This window comes from Theropithecus gelada, chromosome 8 (genome assembly GCF_003255815.1).
Source record: "Theropithecus gelada isolate Dixy chromosome 8, Tgel_1.0, whole genome shotgun sequence".
Lineage (NCBI taxonomy): Eukaryota > Metazoa > Chordata > Mammalia > Primates > Cercopithecidae > Theropithecus > Theropithecus gelada.
This window is the reverse complement of record NC_037676.1, coordinates 70763011-70790915: the sequence shown is the minus strand read 5'-3', so window position 1 is coordinate 70790915 and position 27905 is coordinate 70763011. Positions and strand designations below refer to the sequence as shown.

The 27905-nt window shown below is 34.0% G+C and overlaps 1 protein-coding gene and 1 pseudogene across 5 annotated transcripts in view; one reads left to right on the top strand and one right to left on the bottom strand.

Annotated features, from left to right (window-relative positions):
* Positions 1 to 27905, bottom strand: part of C8H8orf34 (chromosome 8 C8orf34 homolog) — a 477170-nt gene that overhangs the window by 269354 nt on the left and 179911 nt on the right. For all 5 annotated transcript variants that reach the window (XM_025394226.1, XM_025394228.1, XM_025394227.1 and 2 more), the window contains 2 exons: positions 25350 to 25522; positions 14569 to 14735 (listed from right to left, as the gene is read on the bottom strand). In XM_025394226.1, coding sequence (XP_025250011.1) covers positions 14569 to 14735; positions 25350 to 25522 — 340 coding nt within the window. The remainder of the gene's footprint in view (positions 1 to 14568; positions 14736 to 25349; positions 25523 to 27905) is intronic.
* Positions 21423 to 21826, top strand: LOC112630096 (annotated as a pseudogene).

Sequence of the window (27905 nt, the reverse complement as noted above, 5' to 3'; positions counted from 1 at the left end):
CATTATTTCTTCTCTAAATGTGTGATTGAATTCACCAGTAAAATCATGTGAACTGGAAGTCTTCTTTTTGGAAAGTATTTTGCTTACAAATTTAATTTCTTTAACCTACCTGGGACTATTTAGATGTACTTTTCTTGTTTTATATCTGGTGTGATATGTTCTGCCAGAATATTTTTCCATTATATCTAAATTGGCAAATATGTTGGCATACATTTGTTTGTAATAGTCTTTTGCTATCCTTTGTGTCTGTAAGATCTGTAGTAAAATCAGTTCCTGTCTTTCATTTCCAATATTGATAATTTGTGGTTCTCTATTTTTTCCTTTGTCAGTACTACTAAGAATTTTTCAGTTTTGGCATTGCTAATATTCTGTATGTTCACATATTTTGATTTCATTGATTCATTTTATCTGTATTTTTCCTTTTTTCTATTTCTTTGGATACAATTCGAATATATTTTCCAGCTTTTTAAGATAGAAACTTATATCAATGATTTTAAAACATTCTTCTTTAAAGCTCTGGGCTTCTCATTAACCACTGTTTTGGCTATATCTCCACAAATTTTATGTATTGTATTTTTGTCATTTAGTTTGAATTATTTTCTAAGTTTTCTTTTTATTTTTCTTTGACCTATTTGTTACTAAAAGTGCCTGATTTCCAAATATTTTGAGATTTTCCTAAATGTCCATTATAGATTTCTAATTTAATCGTGTTGTGATAAAAGTATAGAAAGTTGACCCTGCCTATGGACTATTTCCATAAACATTTCATCTGCACTTGAAAATAATTTGTATTCTGCAGCTGTTTGGCATATTGTACTATAAATTTCAATCTACAGTAAATGTTGATACTATTATTCCAATCTTCTATATCCCTACTGATTTTTCACTACTTTTCTATCAATTATTTAGAGAAATGTGTTTAAATATCCATCCATGATATACCATTTGTCTTTTTTTTTTTTTTTAGTTTTGTCAGTTTTTACTTCATATATTTTGAAACTCTGTTTTAAACGCATATATATTTAGGATTGTTTTGTATTCCTATTAAATATACTTTTTATCATTAAGCTATAACTTTCTTTTGCCTACTTTTTGCATATAATTATTTTGGTAACTTTATACTTTGAAACTCTCTGGCCTTCAGAGCGTGAATCTTATAGCGAGCTTACAAGTTTTGCTTGTTTATCCAGTCTGACAACCTCTGCCTTTTAACTGGTGTGTGTAATTCATTTATGCTTAATGTAATTATTAATATGTTCAGGTTTAAGTTTACTATTCTGCTATTTTCTATTTGCCCCAGCTGCTTTGTATTCAATAGTTCCTCCTTAGTCAAATTTATTTTAGTATTCCATTTGATGTTTTATATCAGCTTTTTAGGGAAAACTCTTCGTATTTTTTTCACATTTTTAAGTGACTGCTCTTGGAATTAAAGAAATGCATTCCTAATTTATTATGTTCTACTTACAATAAATATTATATCACCTCTTATAATAATGTAGAAGCTTTAGCAGTGTAATTTCATTTGCTCTCATTCTTTGTGCTGTTTTATCACATAATTTTACTGTTGTGTTTATTATAAACTCTATACTGCCTTATTTGTATTTTTGCTTTAAGCAGTCAGTTGTCTTTGAAAATTAAGGGAAAGTAAGATAGTCTTACATATTCACCACTTCAGATAATCTCCATTCTTTTCTATAGATATGATTTTCCCTCTGGTATCATTTCCTTCTAGCCTGAGGGATGCTTTAACAGTTCTTATAATGCACGTCTGCTGATAACATATTCTCTCAGCTTTTGCTTAATTATCTTTATTTTGCCATCATTTTGAACAATATTTTTACTGGATGTAAAATTTTGGAAGGCATTTTTTTTTTTAGCACTTTAAAGCTATTATTCCATTGTGTTTTGGCCTTAGTTATTCCTGATACGGTATCAGCTGATATTTCATCATTGTTCCACTACTGTACTATCTGTTTTTTCTCTGAATACTATTGAGTTTTTCTATCTATAACTGAATTTTAGCAGTTTGGCTATAATATGTGTATTAGTCTGTTTTCATGCTGCTAATAAAGACACACCTGTGACTGGGTAATTGATAAAAAAGAAGAAGAGTAAGTTTAATGACTCACAGTGTTACCTGGCTTGGGAGGTCTCACAATCACGGAGGAAGGCAAAAGGCATGACTTACATGGTGGCACACAAGACAGAATGAGAGCCAAGTGAAAGGAGAAACCCCTTACAAAATAATCAGATCTCATGAGACTTATTCCCTACCACGAGAACAGTATGGGGGGAACCACCCCCCGGATTCAGTTTTCTCCCACTGGGTCCCTCCCACAACAGGTGGGAATTATGGGAGCTACAATTCAAGTTGAGATTTGGTTGGGGACACAGCCAAACCATATCAATAGTTTTCTGAGCCTGTTTTATCCAGAACTTCTTATGGATTCATGCTTTTAACCAAATTTGGGGATAAAACGGACATTATTTCTTAAAATGTTTTTTCCCATTATTTTTCTTTCATTATCTGAATAATTCTGATAACACTTCTTATTATTTTTTATGTTCCCCTGACCAATGAAGCTTATTTTATTTTTTCTTTAATCTTTGCTCAATTTGAATTATTTCTGTTGACCTATCTTCAAATTTGCTGATTTTTTTTCTGCATTATTTGATAAGCTATTAATCTTACAAAATGGTTTTAAAAATTTCAAATACTAAACTTTTCAGTTCTAGACTTTTCTTTGGTTCTGTTTCCAGTTTCAATTTCTCTGCTGAGATTTTCCATCTGTTTACTCCTTGTGTTCTTTTCCTTTAAATGTATACAATATGTACAATAATTGCTTTTTACAAGTCTTTGTTGGCTAATTACAACATTTGCGTATATTGAGGTCTGTTTCTATTGTTTACTTTTTGTTGATTCTTTTTAAGGATGCTGGCTTATCTGGTCTTCTCTAAAGGATGCTGAGTTTTGTTCTGTCAGGAATTAAATTATTCACCGATCCACTTCACCTTTGTACTCATGGGTTTAGTTGTGTCTATTTAAATGTTTTCCTCATTCTTAGGCATGGCTCTCAATTCAGTGTATGTCCCTCATGTTTGACTTTTCCAAGGTTTCCTTTGAGTGCCCAAGAAATTCAGGGAGATTTATTCTCTCTCACTGGGTAAAAGCTCTGATATGTCCCAGCTCAGTTTGGTTTCGGTTTCTCTATTCACTTCTCAAACACAATAACCATTCTCTCAGGTCTTGAGTAGTCTTGCTCTTGTAAGAGCTAAGAACCTAAGAGGAGCACCCCTGTAGACTTTGTCCACACCCTCTTCTCAGCTTTCTTCTTTTGGGGTTCAACAAGCACTAGTCACCTTGGAAACCCCAAACACCAGTCTCTTGCTCCTTAGATCTGTGGGATCACCACTCTTCATTCTACACCTGAGTTCCACCTTCAAACAAGCTGGCCAGGGAAGTGTCACCATGAGGAAAGCCAGGGTGAAACATTGAGCTCACCTTGTTTATTTCCCTACTCTCAAGAACCAAACACCTGTGCTGCCTTTTGTTCAGAGTCTAAAGAGTCAAGTTCAGATATTTTGTCCAATTATGTAACTGTTCAATGTGGAGGGTTATAGCCAGTTATGACCAGTTATTCTGTCATGACTGGAAACAGAGCCCCCTATATTAAATTCAAAAACTTTGTTTATCGGAAGGAAACTACATATATACTCATGTAAATATAAAATATTAATACGAATTTGTATTTTAATGTTTATGTGTTGCATAGTTAGTGTTTAATTGCAGGTTTTGGAATCTGACTCCTGAGTACCAACTATGTAATCTGGGTAAATTTTGTTTACCAAGAATCTGTGTCCTTTTCTGTGGTGAAAATAATATTTCCTGACCCATTGTATTTTTGTGATTGTTAAATAATATACAGAAATCATTTAGCACAGTACATTGTATATTGTAAATGTACATAAATGTTAGTTATTCTATATGCATTATATGCAAAAGCATCTAGAAAGCACATCACTAAAACATCAACAGTAATTATTTCAAGGTAATATTTATTTATCCATTTTGACTTCTGTATTTCCATGCTTTCTATATTAAGTATCTTTTCATTATCAAAATTAATATTATTTAAAAGGAAATTTGAATCCCAGATGATTTGACATTAAAAGACCCTGAAATTAGCCTATATTGAATTACAAATGCCAATAGTTTTATCAGAAAATCATTTTTTGTTCATATGTCTAAAATTTTTTGCTTATTAGGAAGGTATTAAACCATGAAAGCATGTTAATACTATGCATATTTTAATATTGAAGTGGCAGAAAGAACTAAGAATGTTAAGATATTGAAACAATTTTAAGATCAGTAATGATCATATATGGCTTTTCTCACTTGGTTTTCTTTGTTTATGGAAAAATTACTTAAACTGTTGCTTACTAGAGAAAGCAACAATACAACTTGGAAAATAAATAATAAGTTTTTAAATATGTATATTATGATGGTATTACTCTTTATGATTACAGAGTATATTTTAAACAAAATGACATTTCTAAAGGAACAATCAGGTTTGTTACTTTGCAGAAAAAGAAATAATGAGCAATAATCTAAACCTTGAGCAAATAATGTAAACCTTATTGTAAAAGAAATATTGCTTTTGTGATTTTGGTGGGTTTTAAAAAATATGTATGTTCCTGGATAAGCAGAGACTGATTATAAAAATAAATAAATAAAATGTATGGCTTTTTTTTTTTTTTTTTTTTTTTGAGACAGAGTCTCGCTCTGTCACCCAGGCTGGAGTGCCGGGGTGTGATCTCGGCTCACTGCAAGCCCCATCTCCCAGGTTCATGCCATTCTCCTGCCTCAGCCTCCTGAGTAGCTGGGACTACAGGCGCCCGCCACCACTCCTCACTAATTTTTTTGCATTTTTAGTAGAGACGAGGTTTCACCGTGTTAGCCAGAATGGTCTCCAACTCCTGACCTCGTGATCCACCTGCCTCGGCCTCCCAAAGTGCTGGGATTACAGGCATGCGCCACCGTGCCTGGCCAATAAAATGTATGTTTTTAAGACCTTCTATCTCTCAGTTGAAAACTTTATGTTAGAAAATAACTCCACTCACATTTTCAATTTTCCTTATCAAAATAGAGTTGCATGGAACTTGTTTGGCACTTTTGTGTTTAGACTCCATATATGAATAAAGATGTTTCCTATCTTAAACTACTTTCTATAAAAGATGCCCTTAACTCAGCCACCAAGATGTAGAACTCAGATGGTATCAAAATATTACCAATGCTAACCGTGAAAGTTTCAGATCATAAATGCCAAAAAGTCCATAAAGAAAAGATAAGCAAATCAGATTTAACCTGGGAGAAAAAAAGAAAAGGAAAAGTTTTGTCCCTTTTCCCTGACATGTCTTGATATATTTCTTATACTATTAGATGTGGATTCTCTGTATTGTGAGAAGATAAGAGAATGCATTGTAATACAAAGGTAGTGTATAGCCTGTATAAGCTTTGGAAAATGTTTACTTCTTTGAGGCAGGCTTGGAATTCTGCATATTCCATTCCCATTATAAGTTGGAATTCATTGGGGCCAATAAAGTTGTATGTTTCTACAAGCCCAATACTATCTTTTCCGTGCTACAGGAAAACCCCAGAGTGTCTATGACTATAAATCAGGGAGACAAGTAACCTTGTATTAGGTTGGTGCAAAAGTAATTGCTGTTAAAAGTAGTGGCAAAACTGCAATTTCTTTTGCACCAACCTAATAAAAACAAATGCATATACATATAATAGAAAATCAGATATATGATTTTACCTTTTGATACTTTTTAAATAAAAAGTTTGAATATTTCAAGTTGTTTAAAATAATTGGTTCAAACTATATGAAAAATTTGAACATGATAATGTTCTTTTATAATGAGTGTACTGACTTTAAATAGGCGAATAGGCCAAGATTCATTCTAACACATTAGGGAAAATTCAAGTTCTATGCCATGATCTTTTCAGAAAGTTGTCTGTGATCTTTAAAAGAAAGGAAGAAATTAGTAGTAAGACTTAACTATCGAGAAGATGGTACTTGTTGAAACAATTTCTAACTATGTGGAGCATTTCTAACTGAAATATTTAGGATAAGACTAAGCATTTAAACCCCTAAGACCAAACTTCTATGGTCTTACTTCATAACATGCACGAGACTTATATGCTAAAGACAGGAGAGCAGTTGGTATTAAAATGACATGAATCATAGTAACAAGTCTTTTCTCTAGCTCTAATTCTTTTTTTTTTTTCTTTCTGAGACAAAGTCTCACACTATTGCCCTGGTTGGAGTGCAGCGGTGCCATCATAGCTTACTGCAGCCTCAACCTCCTGGGCTCAAGTGATCCTCTCCCCTCAGTCTCCCAAGTAGCTGGGACTACAGACATACACCACCACACCTAACTAATTTTTTTTTTTTTTTTTTTTTTAGTAAATATGAAGTCTCTCTATGCTGCCCAGGCTTCTCTTGAACTCCTGAACTCAAGCAATCATCCCACCTAATGCCTACTGAAGTTTTACGATTACAGGTGTGAGCCACCATGCCTGGAACTAGCTCTAATTCTTTATCAGATACACTGAGTACTTTCCATGCATGATTTTACTCCACCTTCACAAAACCCTAAGATATGAGTATTGTTATTACTTCCATTTTTCTGATAATGGACTGATACTTGAAGGAAGAAAGTTACTTTCCTTAAATCATATAATTAGGGTCAGTGGCGAAGCTTCAAACAAAGGTCACACTATTATTACTTCTAATACTGTACTATTTTCTCTTCCATATAACTAATTTCCTGCAATAAATTTAAACTTTGTTTTACCATATTAATAATACTCTATTTTAAATTCTTTCTTTTTTTTCTTTTTTCTTTTTTGAGACGCAGTCTTGCTCTGTCTCCCAGGCTGGAGTGCAGTGGAACAAGTTTGGCTCACTGCAACCTCTGCCTACTGGGTTCAAGCAATTCTCCTGCTTCAGCCTCCCGAGTAGCTGGGATTACAAGCATGCACCACCATGCTCGGCTAATTTTTTTTGTATTTATAGTAGAGACAGGGTTTCACCATATTGGCCAGGCTCGTCTCAAACTCTGACCTTGTGATCTGCCCACCTTGGCCTCCCAAAGTGCTGGGATTACAGGCGTGAGCCACTGTGCCTGGCCTCTATTTTAAATTCTTTAAATACAGAGTCCTCCCAAAATGTCAGTAATTAAAAAGTAATTACGAGAGCATATGAGAGCACTTAAGAAGTGAAAAAGAACTAGTTCAACAAATCCTCTTTTGGCAATTCTTGAAAAAGTTTTAAAGAAATTAAAACTGTATATGAGTTTTTTTCTGTCATCAAATGCCAGAGATAAAAAAAAATACATAAAATTGTATATGAAATTTTAAGTTTATACTAGATATAAGAAATTCATCATTTATTAAAATAAGACATTCAACTTTATGCAGAAATAAACCAAAAAATTGAAAAATAAAATAAAATCACTAGATTTTATCTCAATTAGAACACATTTGTTTTTTCATTTTGTTCTTTAGTGCTCCTCTATTTAATAGTTTCAGAGCAATTTAAAAAAATAATATTGTTATGGTTATTTTCTCTCTGAAATTGTTGAACATAAGACATTTTTAAAAGAAAAATCATAAGATTTTCATTTCAAAAATAATTCACACATAAGACTAGTTTAACATTTGGGATTTTGAAAACGTGTTTATAATATTCTTTTTAAAAATACTTGAATAAAACCTCATAAAAGCTTCCATTTTTCAGATGTTGAAAATAATTCACAAGTTTTGTGCCCACTCTTCTGTTAACATGTATTTAGTGTTAAACTTCAATAACAATTACTATTATTTTTTAGACAGAGTGTCACTCTGTCGCCCAGGGTGGAGTGCAGTGGCATAATCTCAGCTCACTGTAACCTCTGCCTCCCAGGTTCAAGTGATTCTCCTGCCTCAGTGTCCTGAGTAGCTGGGATTACCAGCATGTGCCACCATGCCCGGCTAATTTTTTGTATTTTTAGTAGAGATGTGGTTTTGCCATGTTGGCCAAGCTGGTCTTGAACTCCTGACCTCAGGTGATCCACTGGCCTCGGCGTCCCAAAGTGCTGGGATTACAGGCGTGAGCCACTGTACCCAGTCAACTACAATAATTTTAAGGTTTCTATTTAGAGATATTTTAATAAGTTGTTGGAAATATTGCAATATATGAAAATTTAAATGGATCCCTATAGTTATACATTCGATTTTTAATAAGTTCAGCAAGAGTCTTAATGCTTCTTTAATATCTGTTGGTTTTGATGTTAAAATGCAATTAATTGCTGAATTAATTACGCTTCTTTGCACATTTTCAACTAAGAAAAAGCTACAGTAAAATTATGATTTTGCATTGCTTTCAAATGACTTTTAAGTAGAGAACAAAATTTAAATTCAGTCAAGTTAGATGAAAATTATTACTATGGCTAAACAAACGATCTTGAAATATAGCATCACCATTTTATAAAGCATTTGAAGTGGACAAGTTTGTTTCAAAAGCAACAATACCCTAATAATATGTAACACTACTTTTCAATTTAGTTGAGGTTTGTTTACACAGTGAATTAATGTGAAACTATCAAATTGTGCTGCTTCAAACATTTTCATGTTTATAAATATAATTCAAGAAGTTTTTAAGCTTGCAGATTTTCAACTTTTATAATTTTATTTACATAAAGCATGTAAACATATAGTACTAATTTCTAACTTCTCTATATCTCCTTGCCTCTCCACCTTATTCCTACCCTATGCCCAACTTTTGCTACTAGAGATACATGTGTAGGCAGAAAACATTTTTCTTTTCCTGCTAGGAATTACACACTTACACAGAAGAAAATGAAAGACAGTAGAATAATTTTCTATACATCTTAACCTAATCATCTATCCTTGCTTTAATACCCATGTTAAAAATGAAAAATGTAGTGCTTTGTATTGATATAGCCAACATTTTGGCTTGCAAATACATATATAGCTTTACCTCTTATCCTTCCAAGTACTTAATTTTATTGTGTTGTGGGAAACATAAATTTTTGCTGTTTGTAGGCAATTTCCCAAAACTAAAGAAAGCTTTCTTTTTTCCTTTGTCTATAGCATACAAAATGTATCTGGGTTCGAGGATATAAATTTATCTGGAAGAAAAGCTTCGTATAGAAATTCTAGTGTCTTTTGTCAAATATTCCTGTTAGTCATGACAAAAAGAAAAAAAATAAATGCACGTTAGAGAAATACCTCATTTTTTTTAATCCTCTCAACATCCCTGTGGAGTAGCAAGGTCATATGTAGTCACCAGTACTTTACAATTAATTACTTTTACCTGAGGTGACAATATTAGCAACAGGTAGCATAAGGGCTAGACCTGGGTCTTTAGAGTATAAGCTGGTGCTTTGGCCATACACCACTAACACCACCACATATGCATATCATTCTGTGTCTCATGCCTTTGCAAGGTACTCAGTGAAAAGCTGTAACATAAACATGAAAAAATATATTATTCTATATTATTGGTATGTGTCAAAAAACGTGTAACTTATTCAAAGTGATAAATAGGTTTCAAACAACTCTTTTCACAAATATATTGGAAACGGCTGTGTCTTAAAGAAATTTTCCAATAGGTGTATAATTGAGATAAGAGGCATTTGTCAATAATTTGTTAATGAGTTTAGATTTCACTTTCAAACTACTGACATTTATTCTACTATGTTGATTTATTTTTACCATTGGAAATTTTCTACAGAAAAGTAAAGCAATATTTCTTACTGAACACCATAAAAGTAAATCACATAGGATGATGTATATATTTTGGTGCCATGCAGGTTTATATTTATTTAAAGGAGAATCTCTATCATTTGCAAATGTTTTAATATTTTGCTGAAAAGAAACAAAAGTGAAGAATGAATAGTATGAAAAACAAAACAATTCTAAATACAAAACAAGTAAATCTAGAAGGTAATAAAAGGGACTGAGTCACATTTAGCAAAAACAAAGAAAGAATCCTAAATAAAGCTTTTTAACATGATAATATGATGAAAACGAATCATAAAGAAACCATTTTCTCAAGTCTGTGCTAGAATTATTTCATAACTTATGTGATTTTTCCTACTCTAAGCAGTTCATTTTTCAAGTGCTCCTATAAAATATATCAGGAAGGAGGACATAAGAAAGTGATACAAACTGCATTAGCCAAAGCAAGATTTCATCTCTTACAAAGAAAAAAAAAAAAAAAGGAAAGAAAGAAAAGTAAGTCCTTAGATTTCTTATGAATAATCTTTTTTATGAAGAAACTTCATTTTAAAGTAATAAATTTTCTGTTATCCTGTTTACTTCCAATGACCAATATTCAAAAGATCAAAAGAAACAAAAAGATAAAAAGAGTTTCTATGTATAGTCCTTTGTGTTTTAGATTATTTTACATACTTTATAGGTACATGCATAGGTAGGTAGATTTTTCTTTAAACATTTAGTGCTCCCTCTCTCTCCTTTTTAAAGAAATTTTACATCACCAAATGACAGCATTCATTTCTCATTAGGCAAAAAGCATGTTCTTATTTTGCCAACGTGGGCGCATTCTTCTTTAAGAAGCCTCCAATTTAAAAAACAGAACAGAGAGTGAGTATTTACTTTATAAAGATTGATCAGAATGTAAGAAAAAAAGTGTCAAATGATCACCTTAATGTGTTAACTCCTTCTAGTAAACTGTTTTTATTTTACAAAATTTGGTAACATGTTAAGGTAATAGAAACTCAATGACTATATTCAGCAAAGAATCCCAGTATAATTATACTTGTTCTTGATTATTCATTTTAAAACAGATAAAATGTACTTGCAATCACCTTGTTGCAATGCAATTTTACTTTTGATTTTGGATTTTATATAATTACAGGCTAAGACCAAAAAGTATAAAACATAATTAATATTGTTTTCCTTTTTAGCATCTTTGGAATTTGATTTTTAGATACTTGCCTCAACATCAATTCTGAGAAAGTTTAATAAATTTTTAATAAACTTTTACAAATTGTATGGGATAGTAATACCCCATATTAGAATGTACAAGAAAAGTAGTTGTATCTTTCAAATAATATTGATGATATTTTTAAATGAATATCAATCATAAAGAGAATAATCAAAAACATGACTGAAAGTCGCCTTTCAACAAGAGTAAGATGAAAATGCATCTAATGTAAGAAAAGATGGGCACATGTTTCCAAGGTGAAATATCTTTTAAACTAATGAAGTTACTCAAATGTTCTCTGACAATTAATGTAGTAAAATATACAGGGATTTTTTTTTTTTTTTTTTTTTTTTTTTTTTTTTTTTTTAAGATAGGGTCTCCCTCTGTCACCCAGGCTGGACTACAGTGGCACGACCACAGCTCACTACAAACTCGACCTTCCAGACTCAGTCCAATAGCTGGGACGACAGGTGCATGCCACCACACTCAACTAATATTAGTAATTTTTGTAGAGATGAGCTTTCGTCATGTTTCCCAGGCTGGTCTCAAATTCCTAGGCTCAAGCAATCCACCCAACTCAGCCTTCCAAAGTGTTGGTATTACAGGCTTAAGCCACTATGCCCAGCAATAAATCTCTCATTCTACCATTGTAACTTGTCATTCCATTTTTGAAAATTGTTTATTTTATTAATTTTTTAAAATATGTGAAGATTCTCTATAACATTTTATTCATAGTGGTCATTAATTGCCAGAACAATTACTAAAATATTTGTACTAAAATATTTGAAAATATCTTATATTTGAGCATGAAATGACTTGGCAGACATTTTATTCAATGTCTTCTATAATTACAGCACCAATTTCCGAAGTGCTTAAAATGATTGTATCTTAAAAATTCACAAGTTTTTATGTTTTATTATCTGACAAGTATTAATTCCATATTAAGCTACTTTTGTAATGTGAATTTATAAGGAGCATTTAAAGCAATCATACAGAAAATATTTAATCTACTTAAAAATTACAGGTGTTGTACTATAATATTTTCATATGCCTAAAACATTTAGAAAAGACATCCACAAATATATAAACAACTGTGAATAATTAAATATTAATCAGTATATATTAACAATGATAGTTTCCTTAATAAACAAAACAAGAGTCAATAGTTATTACTAACTTCTACTAGTTCAACTAAAAGGATTATTTCCCTTCAAATCAACCAATTTTATTGAGGAATAGTCCTTTTTTATATTAATGTCAACTAATAATTATACCTTTCACTTATTTATCACTTCACAAGGTTTACAGAGTGCTTTCCATGCATAATAAATATTTTTCAGACAGTTATATCTTAGTATAGATAACAAGGACAAGTTAAACATTTAAAAACACATAAGCTATAGCAAACTCATCTACAAAATGTTGCAGATGCAAAAAGATTTTAAATATCAGATGTCTCTATTGCATCTTACAATGATTCTACATAAACTCTATAAAATTTAATTTCACTTAAATTTCCAAGAACTTAGCGTATTTTTCTCAAATAGACACAATCACATGTGTTTCACTGGAATCGGTTTCAAAAACAGGAAATTGAATATGGTATTATTTTAGGGGAAAGCCCAGTGGACTTGTAACATTCCAAGCTATCACGGGATAATCTCATGACCTAGAGACCAACATTATTATACTGCTTGCCACCTGGGCTGAGATATGTGGAATTACATGGAGAAAGTCCAAACCTTCAACTATCTCTTATTATTCAACTTGCTGAGACCACAGGCTAAAATGTCTAAATAAAGAATTAATGAGGACTAGTTATTAATTGCTCATCATTAGATAGTCTCCAAGACTCAATCCTTGGTCTTCAGCTTGGGAGACTAGAACCTTCAGTCAGGGCAGCTGAGATCTAGGGAGTACCAGCATGGAGTGAACACCTGCGTCTCCTGAAAGAAACCCTGGATCTCACTTGCCCCTTCCCTGCTACTGTCCAAAGCAGAGGAACCATTTACAGGCGTAGTTATGGAGCACAATCACAAAGCAGCCCACACCTACGTGAGCAAACCTACAAAGACCACATCCCGCCTGCTGAATTTACATCTATTTGCTTTTCAGGACTAGCCAGAGGAATCGGCTTCTCTAGGAAACATTCCTGGATCACCATCCCTTACCTCTGCTTTAGCTGTTACCCCTATATACAACCGTGTGCTTCATCCAGTTAGCGCAGGTAGTGACGTAGTTACGTTTGTATCTTGAACATTACAATGTAAAATTCCTTCAAACACAGATGATAATGATTTTACTTTTATGTTCCCAGGCCCACGCCAAGTGCTAGCATATAGTAAGTGCTCAGTAAATGTTTGTTGAATGACGCTACCACTGCCACATAGGGCACGTTTGCCATGTTAATGATTTGGAGGTGAGGAAAAGACCCAATTGGAAGAGACCAACAGCACGTAATGAAAACGCCATGATACAGTCTCCTTAATGCCAGCATGAATGCAGTTTTTACAGCATCAGAAAATATCTTTCAAACCTGTCGCCATGGACTAAATAAAATCTTTGTAGGCCTATGCGGGAAGACAATATATCATTTTTTATAATGGTAACACTTAAAACCAAGGAATCTCATGTTTTAACAAAAACTTCAGAAAATGGCCTATAGTTTTCTGAGATTCCATATTCTATATGTAAAATGTGTTTAAGGCTTTCAAATAATTATATTATTTATTCTCTTTCTAAATAAAACACAATAGTATATTGTTATGGAGTATTTAAAAATTATACTCTTTATTTTTAACAGAATAATTGATACCACTGACTTAAAAACTCACTGTTTTATATGTGGATCACTCTGAAATAACATTTCATTTTCTTCCTTCAGAAAAATGATGTTCCAAAGAGAAGTTCAGTTTAAAAATACATATGAAGAGATTTCTGATGATGCAAAAACATACACATACTACATTAAAAATATAAAAAGATATCTTACACATACAAGATTAATAAGGTTTTCATGAAAGTAACAGACCTGAAGAAACTTTGAAATCTCTGCAAACGTTCCTGTCATTTATGGAAAACATAAAACACTAATTTACTATCTGTCCCTTTCAACTTTATTCTATTTTTCTAAAGCATCCTCAAAATAACAGGGGGACATTTTGGGGTGAGAGCTGAAATATGTACTTTGGGTATATTTTATCGACAACTCAATAGATGTAAACAAGGCAATTATTATCAGAGATTAAAGCAGACAGACTTGAATTTTGATCACAGGTGCACACAGAATAAAGCTTCATTACGTAGTCAGAAGGCAAAGTGCAGCACACACAAAGCACAAAATACAGTCTAATAAATATTCACATGCTTAGGGTGTTTCAATTTAGTTCTTACATGCAACTTTATGAGAGTCTAATGTAAATAAAATGTGTACTAAATGGTTTCTTTTCCCTAAGACAAGGCTATTCAAAACTTCTAAAATCTCTTAATCACTACATATTTTTTACAATGCCAGAGAAGAAAATGAGAAATTATTAATTTTTAAAATTACCCAGCAATTCCATTGCATCATCTTCATTATCAATATCTTCTTCTGTTACAGATGGGGTAGGGCTGTGGATGGACTCAAAAGAATCTTGAGAGAGCATTGCGGCCAGGAGTTTCTTATGTTGCTGTTGCTGCTGTTTTAACCCTTTGTTCTTAGGCTCCATCTTTAAGCTGAAGAAATATTTAAATGTTAATTAGCTGTGATAAGTAAAGAAAATCTACAAACAAATTTCCTTTCGGTTATTTTATTACACACATATGTGGACATGTTACTAAAGTTTTCTCCAAGGATAATGGAAATATCATCTTTCTTGGACACCCATGTGTCTCGCAAAGGAATTCCCAAGTGAGTATGGGGAGACTGAAATTTGGCTCACTTAAGAGGGCAGGTGCTAATTTACTCCTACCTACTGTTGTCATGTGGAAATTAAAGTCTACTCGATGAGTCTTCTGATTTTTAAAGAAGAGCTAGAAAGTCCAGATTATGAGTCCCTGATTTACAAAGCAAATGCATGTTAAGGAAAACACTTTCAATGAAATAAATACTTTAAACTATTATATTAAGATGTTTTAAAATACTCAACTTTAAATTCTTTTGCATATGTGTATATAGTTGTCTCAACACCATTTGTTAAAAAGACTATTCTCTCCCTCATTGAATTGTCTTGCTTTTATTTACAGCGCTTTTGAGTCTATTTCTTTGTATAGTTTTATTAGTGACTGCTCTTCCTGTTACAATGTGTATGTGTATTGTACCACATTCAGTAGACTGTTGTATTAGTGTCAACATTCACCACTTGGGGTGAAGTATAGATACCTTACTTCCATTTTGGACCCTTTAGTTTCCCTACTTTTAAATATTATTGAGTATCAGATGGTGTTATAATTTTTGTTTCAATAGTTAAATATCATTTCCAAAACTCGTGAGGATAGTCCATTGTATATAGCAGTATTTCTGCTGTTTCTGTTTTCCTTTCTTCCTTCCTGATGTTTTGAGGTAGATACTTTCTTGCCACCGAGGTAGATTCACTGTTGCCACTCAGCTCTCCTAGCACCTTTAGTGGGGAAAGGGAGGCTCAAGTCTGGCAGGGAAGGAAAGCATGTCCCCTAACCGTTTATTGTCAGCGAGAATCGTCAATTCCCCTGGCCTATGTCTTTGGCTTCTCCTGGTGGTGTTGGGGTGGCTACTGTTCAATCAGGGGAAGAAATAACCTGCATGGGCCACCTTCTCTTGTTACTTTGGGAGCAAGGAAATGCCCCTAATTCTGTTGAGTGGGGAATTGCAAGGAGCCCTGCTGCTAAGCTGTTCCTCTAGCCCTCAGGTTCCTAACCATTCCACCTTCCTCTTGACCCTTGTCACAGTTCTCTTTTGGTGCCTCTTGTTTATTTCAGGGTTTATATGGGTATGTAGTGAGGGGCAGCAGAAAGTAATTAGTCTGCGCCATCTTGTCCAAACAGAAATGACACAACTTGTTAATTAGAAAGGGAAACTGATATCTTTACACTGGAAAAATCTGGTGGACATCACCTGGACCAAGTGATCAAACTTAGCATCACCAATAATACTGGACAATTTGACATTATGTACTTCCTAATATGATATAATAAGAAAGTACATCCCATCAACTATGTAGAATTTTTTTTTCCAAAAATGTCTAATCTGAATTTAATCAGAGAACTATCAGACAAATGCAGATTTGAGGAATTTTTTCAAGATAACTGGCCCATAGTCTTGAAGAATGTAAATGTCAGAAAAAGGAAACAAAAGGCAGAGGACTGTTGTAGATTATAGAAGACTAAAAAGACTTGACAACTGGATTCCACACATGATCCTTTATTAGGTGCCAGATAAAAAAGAAATAAACAAGTATACAAAACTCCATAAAGGACTTTACTGGAAAAATTGAAGAAATCTGAAAATGGACTTTATATCAGATAACTTTATGGTGGGATTGGTTTGATATGATGATTATATTATGGGTACATAAGAAAATAGCTTTATTCCTAAGAAATACATGCTGAAGAATAACGATTAACATTTTATAATTTATTTTTAGATGGTCCAGCAAAAAATAGAATATGATATATGATAGATATATAGATAATAGGTCATAGACAAAATAAAGATGGTAAAATGTTGATCGGTGAATATAGGTGGAGGGTATGTGGATCTTGATATTACTACTTGTAAATGTTCTGTGGTTTGAAACTTTTAAAAATAAAAAGGTGAGGGAAAAAATTAAGAACAAATACATGAAAGCAACACATGTTAGCAATATTTATTTTAATTTTATCTTCCTTCCCAACTTAGGTTCCCAACAGAAATGGGATTGTTGCTAAGAGGTTGTAAAAATGCATCCCTTTTTAAGTAATTTTTTAATTTGACTAACCCTTGAAATCATTCCAAATAATTAAAGAAAATTATGTTTACTCTTTAATAGTGGAGATAAAACATAAATATTCACTTGAAAATGGAAGGAAGTTTATTTAGCTCCAGTCTCTTGCCATGACATCTGTCCTCTGCATCATTGCATTATGTGTCTTCTAAACTGAGAACAATGTAACAATGTTAAAGTCTTCCTTGACCAACTTTATTCATTGAGAAGTAAACAAAACCAATGAAAACAAAATTTTAATTTGGATTTCTTAGCTGATAGATCTAACATGTTAAGTAACACCTAAATTATTTTATCTTAAATTCATTTAAAATACAATATTCATGTATTATTTTAGCCCCATTTGCTTTTGATTACTAGAAGGGATATAGATATTGTTTTGAATGACAATTGAACATAGTCCATTTACAAGATGAATAATTTGAGGCAAGTTAATTTTCCTTTCTTTTCCTCAGTTTCGTTATCCATAATGCAGATTACTGTAGTACTTCCAATGTATTTAATAATACAGTGGTTGGACTATTAAAAAGGGTTAATAAATGCACAACAGTCCCTGGCAAATAGCTCTATTTATGTCTGTTTAATAAATCAATTAAATTTTCCTTCATAACTTTAAATTTTATATTGTAAACTTAACAAAAGTTAATAGAATATTATACTTTATATATATTTTATGTTTTCATGTAAAAAGACAGTTATGGCTTTAAGGCAATTTTCTACCTTAGGAGTTAAATAATAATTCACAAAGTGTAACAGTCTGAAGCAGATGTTATATGTACATTCTGACAACTGCTTCTGCTTGCTATGTACCTAAATATATATATAGGATGGTTAGATATTAAATATTTTGTGCAAAATTAATATACGCTGTATCTTGAAATGTTATTTTATATGAATAAGCATAAATCGAATGTCTATTTATAAAACATAATATAATGATTTCTAAAAGACCAACATATCACCAAAACATGCCTACTTACAGAAAAAGAGTATATCTATCCAAATATAAACTTAGAATTTTATTCCAGGTCCATAACTGTTTTTCTAGAATCCTTGGGGCTGGATGTGTCCTGTTGCATAAACTCTATATTATATAATACCTTCCAGAGGGTCTGTGGCCTCACCCTCTTATGAAATACATCAGTATTTCTCCATTATTATGTATCAGCATTCCCACTGAGTGGGATAAATAATCTGCAGGGTTCAGATCAGGTTTCGCTATAATGAATTACGAAAACAACTTTGGTTTTCAGAGCATTTTGAATTTCACTATTACAGATAAGGATTGTGAGGAAAATATTTGAATGAATAACTGAGAGACGAAATCTCAAACACTGCTGTTAGTTCAAGTAAGATGGGGGCTGAGACTTGAAGTTGGAATTTCAGAAGGCAGAGGTCATTTGAATGACACTGGGTAACTTGGACAAGAGGTCATCCTGTGACATGGACAAGGTTGCTTTCAATAGGTGGTGGGAATAACATTCTATCTGGAAAAGATTGCAAAATGAGGGGTCAGTGCACACAAGGAAACTACTGTGAGGAGTTTCTCTGTAAGTGAATGAAAGACAGAGAACAATAATAGCTGGGGCCAGGGAGGCTTCATTTTTCCGAGAGATGTTCCATCATACCTTCATGCTGAGGGGAATGATCTAGGAGAAAGGAATGGTGCAGGGAATGAAGAGAAGTGATGAACTTACATGGGTGAGTTAGAGTAAGGATCTAGCGCGGAGTGGAGGAGGTTGCCCTAGGTGGAGCATGAGTGACTCACCCATTGCCATAGGGAAGAGCAGAAAACCTGAGCACAGATGAGCCAGGTGCACAGAGAGTCTGCTGGAGAAGCTTATGGAGGTTTTCTTTATGACTGCAGCTATTTTCTCTTTGAAACAGGAAACAGAGTCATTAGTTAAGAATAAGGATGGGGGGAAACGTGTTGGAGATTGGGGGACAGCAGGAAAAACGTGAAGTCATCATTGAGGAGAGTGAATATGCGAATGGCAGAGGCAGGTGCAGCTGCATCGCCAGGTAGCATTAGTGTGCCCCTGGAGTTTGGTGGTCGTGAATTCAGTGACACTGGCCAGTGTGGCCATGTGTCCTTCTCTAGCCTAGGTTGGTTCAGCCACAGAATAGGGAAACAATTAATTTAAACATGGTAGAGTTTTTCCAGGAGAGTAAAACAGGAAAAGAGGAGCAGAAGAGTTGAGGGCATATCCAAGGGACCAATTACCATGATGGGGCACAGATAAACCTGACTAAGGAGAAAAATTAAGAACAAGGTGGGTGAGAAACAATAAAACATTGGCAGTCTCAGTGTTTTGGGAGTCCCAATTAAAGCTGAGTGTTAGAGGCAATGAACCAGAAAGATGAGAGGTGCTAGTCAGAAAGTGAGGTGCCTGATACTGATATCATGGATTTGCAGATAATGAGAATGAGAAGGTCTACGATATGACAGAGAGAGTGATGGGGGAGGTAGGGTGGAATTCAAGATACGTGGCAAAGAGTAGGCAAAGGAAGTGAGAGGCCAGGTTTGGGGAAGGATTACCGATGATATTGACGCTGACTTCATCAATGTAGCAAAGCTACTGGGGAGAGTTACAGGAGCTGGATGTTTGAATATTCAGAGAAAGGGGAATGACTGACAGTTAGCAAATTATTGCTAGAAGATGATGTGGGAAATTAACACACTGGGAAATTCAGAACAAGATGCAGAACTGGGGATTGTTTTAGGGAGGAGACAGCAAGATCTGGAAGCAGCAGAGGATAAAGGATGACACCACCCTCTTCTCCAGTCCCACAGCCTGTGGATCCTACAACCATTAAGAAAAAACAGCAGCCTACTGCAGGGACGCAGGAGTGTTCATGCAGACAGTGTCCAGTGAGATCAGAACAAGAGGGGTTTTTCTAAGAGCACTTAGGGTTCTGAGGCCCCTCTTTCCCAGATTTGAACCTAAAGATTAATAACAGGATTCTTAGAACAGCTTTCTGAAGAGAGACTATAGAGCAAAGGATTTAAATGCACAGAATTTGAAGCAAGGCAGCCAAGCTCAATGACCTAATGGCTATCAGTTTTGGGATGGGGATGTAGCCACTCTGGGACTTAGTTTTCTCATTTCTGAATAATAGTATTTTCATAAGGATGAAATGGGTTAAGATATGCAAAGCACATAGAGCAGTCTCTAAGTGGTAATTAATATCATTATGTGTTCAGAGAACACAAGGGGGAGCATCCTGGATATGTGAACACCTCCTCTTGAGCAGTAATATCTCACATCGAAAGAAAGGGAACAAAAAGAGGCCTGATGAGAAAGACTAGCAGTTAATATTTCAATTTGGTGTTCATATACTCAAGGAATCCATTTGCTTTGGTTTAAAAGAGTGATTTCTAAACAGGATCAAATGGAAAGGAACAGTTTAAAGAGGTCACCCCACAGACCCTCCCCCATGGGCCTGCCTGAGCAGGTGGAGCCTCCTGAGCCTTCATTCTGACCACTGGCCCTCCTCCTCCTGACTCCTGTCTCCCTCATGGCCCTGAGCTTGCTCCATTTAGTTTCACACTTTCCTTCTGAGCATAGGTTGGTAAACATTAGTTTGATCTGATTCCATGCATTCTTTTTGGTGAAAAATTGGATGATTTCTTGGACTACCTCCTAAGCTTGTTGAGTTCACCCTCACAGTCTTGTAGGCTGAACCTGTGCCCTTTTTTTAACTCCAGTCATTAATTAAAGGGAGCTCTTCATGCTAAACCCTTGGAAGTTGAAGAGATCATGAAAAGTTTCGCACTCAATTGTTGCATATAGATTTTTATGCACAAGAGCTTTTTAAGCAGATCTAAATATGATGTTTTTAGAATCAGTTTAGCAGACACTTAAGTGCTTGTCATATACCTAGCATTGTGTGAACTGAGCAGAAATAAAACTTTTTAAAAATCATTCTCCTCCACTTTTAAGCAATTCCTTTGAGTCTAGGATATTTTGTCATGTCGGTCTTATCCAGTATCTAGCACATTACCTGGTATTAACAAAAGCAAATGAATACTAAATAAATAAAAAGAAAAATTTGAACCTGTCGAAATGACATCATCAATGATCTGAAATTAAATGTATGCTCTTTTGGTTTTAAAAAGAAAGTTGTCTTGGCGAGGCATGGTGGCTTATGCCTGTAATCCCAGCACTTTGGGAGGCTGAGATGGGTGGATTGCTTGAACCCCGGAATACAAGACCTGCCTGGGCAGCATAGTGAAACCCCATCTCTACAAAAAATTTAAAAGAAATTAGCCAGGCATGGTGGGGAGCACCTGTAGTCCCAGCTACTCAGGAGGCTAAAGTGGGAGGCTCACTTGAACTGGGAGGTGGAGGTTGCAGTGAGCCAAGATAACACCACTACACTCCAGCCTGGGTGACAGAATGAGACTCTGTCTCAAAAAAAAAAAAAGATAGAAATTTCTCTCTTCCTGCTGCCATCTTCCCGTGCTGCCACAATGGTTCACATGAATGTCCTGGCTGATATTCTCAGGAGCATCCACAATGCTAAAAAGAGAGACAAACACCAGGTTCTTATCAAGTCATGCTCCAAGTCATCGTCCAGTTTCTCACTGTGATGACGAAGCATGGTTCCACAGGCGAATCTGAAATCATTGATGATCACAGAGTTGGAAAGATTGTTGTGAACCTTGCAGGCAGGCTAAACAAGTGTGGAGTGATCAGCCCCAGGTTTCATGTGCAACTCAAAGATCTAAAAAAATGGCAGCATAATCTGCTCCCATCTGACCAGTTTGGTTTCATTGTACTGACAACCTCAGCTGGCATTGTGGACCACAAAGAAGCAAGACGAAAACACACAGGAGGGAAAATCCTGGGATTCTTTTTCTAGGGATGTAATACATACTTACAAATAAAATGCATCAAGGGGAAACAAAAAAGAAATTTGTTTTGGATTGAACTTGTACGAAAAAAGAAATTAAGAAATTTATAAGTTATGAGGTATAATTTTTGTGTGTTTTAGATATTTTCAAGACTTCTGTTCTTTGGTTTCTTTGGCAGATTATGTATAAATCAATTAAAATTATTTATGCTTAAATTTGCATGTTAGATTATTTCTAAATTACTAAATTTGATTTATTTTCCATCATACCTATCACTAGTTGAATTTACGGCATATATTTGTATATTCGCTTGTTTACTGCTTGTCTCTTTCTGCCAATAGAAAAAATTCTAAGAGGAAGGGGACCATTTCCAGGTTTTATTCACAGATATGTTAGAAGCAATTATGAGTTTTAATGGAAAGAAAACTTCTTAATGGGCGGTGAATTTAGCTTTTATTTTAATATTTCATACACATTTCTAAATTATAAAATTTTCTCTTTATGACATATTTTCAATCTAATAACCGTGTTCACTTAAGAAATAAAGCCAATTCACCAGATCTACAGTATTTATGGATATTATTTTGTTTTAATAAGGTGGTTCAGCTGTAGAGGAACTTCATTAGGCTTCAAGGCCTGATGAGCCTATTTATAAATTCACATTACAATTTAACAAGTAATTTTAGAAAATCCATTACTCAGCTACTGCAAAGTTTAAGATGGCTTAAAATAAGATTATATAGGCTTATTAAACTCAATTTTTGTTTACATTTATATTATAAATGTGGGACTATTTTTAATAACTCTAAATGTGCAATGAATGTATATGTTTTCCCACTAAATAGCTAGGCAAGCCATAGGAATTGATACCAATTGGTAGGATTTGACAATCACAGAAAACCTTCAATCATTTCCCAACACATTCACCTCTCTCTTTGGTGAATTCCTCTCACTTTTCTTGCTCAAATGCTTTAATTTCTTTCTTAAGCACTCAATTCTGAAGTGCTTTGAGAATCTAAGAAAGATGTGGCAGGACTCCATGTTAGTATCTCTTGTCTTATTCTACTAGTTTCCCTTTATCACCCTCACAATTTCTTTTCTATCACTTAATGCTTCAGGTGTCATTTGTATCAAGCTATTTGTAATGTACGTCTTGACCTCTTCATACAACGTCGTGTTTGGGGGACCTACGGGAAGAAGTTCACATACAGTACATCATTAAAAAAGGGGGGTAAGCTTCTACCCATAAAGCTCTCAAGGTTTATTATGCCATTTATTTAATTCCTTCTAATCTAATGGTGAAATTCTAGCCTATCATGTGTCTATTATTCTGCAGGAAAAGGAAAGCTGGCTATGTAACAAAGATGGAGCATTGCAGTAGCCATTTGAGTAAGACTTAATACACAATAGAGAAAAATTGAGATAGGAAAGGCTGCAAGAAATAAAGATAAGACTATAAACAGTTCTTCTTGTCAATAAGCTTTATTTAGCAGATGCCTAGCGTCAGCCTGTGCCTTTGTCACTCATGTAACAGATGTTAAACGACAACAAAAATGTGCCAGCCCCAGTGGAGAGGGTGGGGTGAAAAATGGATGGAGTCATGCTTGAAAATTAAGTTTTCTCTTTCAGGAGTCTAGGATATGATTTTGTCAGTTCGTCATTAAAGTATAGTACAGGTTCATTTCTATTTAAGTGTAAAAGCTAATACTATAGTTACAGACTCTGGAGTCATTAAAAAATTTTCTCCAACCCTTTCTGCTTGATCCAAATCAAATCTAACGCTGTGTGAGTTGCTGGTATAAATTCAAAAATCCTGTTTTGTATTAGAAGATGGAGAAAATATAGTTTCTAGCCCATAGTTTACTGCTGTTCTTGAAATTTAATTCAGATATGCATGTATTCTTTCTATTCTAATGGGGGCACCTGAGCAGAATTTCACCAGCTCTTTTCTGTCATAGTGTAATACCTCAATTTATAATTTAAAGACAGAAAAATAAAGAAAAAAATTAAGACAAACATTTAAGAGACATGTTCATGGACTGAGTTTTCTAGGTAAGGGAGTCCACTAGGATTAGAGAAAAAGTTCTCCCTTATTGAGTATTCAAGCAGGAATAAGAGCTCACTGAAGCTAGGAAGAAAATAGAAGCACTAACACTTGCGATAAATAGTTCTGATTATTATTATGACTAAATGAAAGTAAAATGAAAGTTGACATTTCTCAATTTTACATTTAAGAACTAAAGATTTACCAATGAATAAAGATAAAGGTCTAGTAGGTTTTATAAGCCTGGTATTAAAAAAATTACTCTCATTGACAGATGAAATTGATCTGGCATTTCACAAAGAAGGTAAATGGATCTTTATAAATGGTTTTCTTCTCCTCTTACAAGACACTTCAACTATTTAAATAATTTAAAAGTTATTTCTCATGGAAATAGAATCAATTTTCTATAGGCCTGAAGCACATTAATGAGTATTCTGAATTTCCTTCCCTCCAGCCAAGTGATAAGTCACCACAAAGAACCCCTGAAAGCTATTACATTGTAGAAAATACAATTTTCTCCTTGACAAAGAATAGTTATTGGTTGCTGCTAAATTTAACATAGAAAATACCAAGTTACTGTGGCTATGCTATGCATAGGAAAAACTCTTCTGTGATGGGCAGCTGGTAACACTCACAGAAAGCTTAAGCTCCTGTCCCATTTCCATTCATGAGTATTTGTTTTCGCAGTCTTGTCTAAGCCATGCCTCCTATGACATTTTTCATCCCAGATACTTTGCAGAAGTTTTCATTTTTGTTTTGAGTTTTACTCATTGCAACTGGTATTACAAAAAAAAATTACTCTGAATATAGTTTTCCCAATAAATAAGATCTGGACAATTCAACATTAATTCACTATTACCAGCACATGGGCACTTAAGGTAAATTTCCTGCCACCATTTTAAGCATCAGGGGTCTGAGTGAAATGAAAGTATAGACTTTCACATTTACAAATAATGGTAGTTTCAAAAATTATACAAAGAAAATATTAATAAATATATTCAATCATAGTTATCAACTCTAAAATCGTTCTAACTAAGGTTTCTCTCTCTTTATGGTCAATATTAACTTTGCCTCCTACGGTCTATTATACATTTAATACTTTTATTATCCCTGATGATTAACAATATCTTTCTGGTACATCAGAAGTCCCCCCTCTCCAATTCTTAACAGCCAGCCACTCTCTGTTTAATATTATAGTAGGTCTTGACTGGCAGCATATCCTTGAAATTATTTCTCTATTTGGTTTCAGTAGCAAAGACATGGTGATCTAGATTTGAAGAAAAAAAATCAACACCAAAACCCCAAAGCAGGTCTGAAACCCTCATTTTAAGAGACAGCAATTGATGTTTGTATCCTATGTATAGACTAACATAATTTTCATAAAAAATTACTAAAAGGGATTTCATAAAAACCACTTGGGTTTATTTTCCCTTTACCTTTTAATGACTAGTAATATAGAATCTCAGCAGACAGCTAGCTCATCTCACCTTCCTGCAGGGCTAGAGCCACTATCTTCACTTTCCCATTGGTCATTTTTGCTTCTTGGAATTGGAGGCTGTAGCATTTCAGCAGCGAGGGGATCAGCATCATTTTCTTCTCTACCAATCCATTCTCCAATCACACGGGGCCTCAGAATAGAAGAATTAAATGCCACTGTTTCCTGAAGAGAAGAAAAGAACATGCTGTCTTAGATGACTTTTTTCTTATTAACAGGACAACAGGGAAATAAAGTTGCCTAGAGATTTGACTATCAAATGCTTTTCGTCTTTCTGAATTGAAATAAAACTTCAGTTTCCTCCAACTCTACTAGATAGTTTGTTCTATGTGATTTATGCTAATTCTTGAGGTCACTGTGATAAAGGACCCAGGAGTGAAATCTTTGCTTTGAATTTGGAAGGCTGCATGTGTGCTCTCAGGAAAGAGGTGTGGGATGAGCATTCAAGGCAGAAGGAAGAGTGTGTTGTAAACAGGGCGGCCCACATAGGGAGAGAGCTTGGTGTCACTGCTGGGAAATAGTAAATAATGGCCCAGGTGGAAACTGGGTTGGGGTCAGGGGACAGGGACAAGAAGAGATAGGGCTCGAAGGGCATATTGCTTCCAATTGCAAAGCATTTTAGACATTTCGGGATCCAGTAGAAATTCGAAACAGGGCAATATCAATGGCAGATATATTATACTAATTCAACAAATGTTATATTAGTAATCTGTTTTCATAGACTAGGATACGATACAGCTATTAAAATGCTACTGTAGCAGAATACAGAATACATGTAATTGCTAGTGATTTTTTGTTATGTGAAAAAAGGACAAGTTAAAAAGCAATACTCATAGTATAATCTAGCTTTTGTTTAAAAAATTCATATGAGTGTATATCCGTTTCTTGTTCACTAATTCATTCATTTCTTCATTCTCTAACATTTATTAAGACTTGCTACAGGCAAAGAACTGCTTGCTTGCTGAGGAAAACAATGGTGAATAAGATCACAATGTAATAGTGCCTTTATCTGAATGAAGGAACTACAGGTGATTTTAGTTTCTTCTTTTTGCATTGCAACATCATTTCTATATTCTACAGTAAATATGAGAAAATATATTTTTAATGCCTCTTCAGCTGAAAAATATAGGCCTTGCTTAAGTATGTTTAGTGATAAATTTTACTATTACAATAGTCTTGAACAGTTCTTTAAAAATTCAGACGGTGGGCCGGGCGTGGTGGCTCATGCCTGTAATCCCAGCACTTTGGGAGGCCGAGGCAGGCAGATCATGAAGTCAGGAGATGGAGACCATCCTGGCTAACACGGTGAAACCCCATCTCTACTAAAAATACAAAAAAAAAAAAAAAATGAGCCAGGCGTGGTGGCAGGTGCCTGTAGTCCCAGCTACTCAGGAGGATGAGGCAGGAGAATGATGTGAACCTGGGAGGCGGAGCTTGTAGTGAGGCAAGATCACGCCCCTGCACTCCAGCCTGGGCAGCAGAGCAAGACTCTGTCTTAAAAATAAAAATAAAATAAAAAAATAAAAAAACATTACAAATTCAGATCGTGTTCTGAGTCTTCAGACTTCACAACATATTCTACATTTCAGTACAGAATATAATGCAATATAATCTAATAATAATACAATATAATATATAATCAACATACAAATATAATACCAAAAGCAACACATGAAATACGATTTAGGACATATTTGATAAGCATTTCTCCAAGTAATAGCAAGTGACAGAAAGGAACTAGATATCTTAATTTTAATCCAACCTACATGAAAATATAGCAGATACATTTTAGAACCAGTGTTTGTAAAACTTAGCAGGTAATCTGAACTCTTTCTATACTTACATTCCCCACATCAGAAAATTAAAGCACTACAATGGATTTCAGCTGTAAAATAGTGCAATCAAATGAATGTTTTCAAAAAATCAGAAGGGCATGTGCATTTGCCATAATTTAATATTATTTGAAGTACAGAAATTAAAATTAACAATACTGTTCAATTTTAAATGTATATTTACTTTTAAAAGCAGTGATTGTGAAGACATGTTTTTGAATTTAAAAATCTATAAACAGATTTACAACTTCAGAATACTTTTCCATGTGTGAGACTTTACAATGTTACTTATTTCTTGAATTTCATTTTCTCCAATTATAAAATGGGGATGATAAGAATTATAAAGCCTATTGTATCAAATGAATTAGTAAATAACATAGTTAAACCATAAAATTCTTCCCCCTCTACCCCCTGGTGAAAGACCATTTTTTTAAAATTTGTTTTGCTTTAATTTTCAAACCCTCAGGACCAATATTTTCATAAAAAACGATGAAAGCCAATAATCATAAACAATAATCTTTACAAAACAAAGTCATATAAAACATAAGCCAAGGGTTTTAAATTTGTTTTCATTCAACAAATATCGGATTGCTACAAAATTCACTAAATACTCACTCTCAATTTCTATACTTCTTTTATTGGAGAATAGCAAAAGTAATTTAACAGGCTCTGTGTTGTGGGCTTTTAAAATAGAATTGCTGTGTGTCACTGTGTAT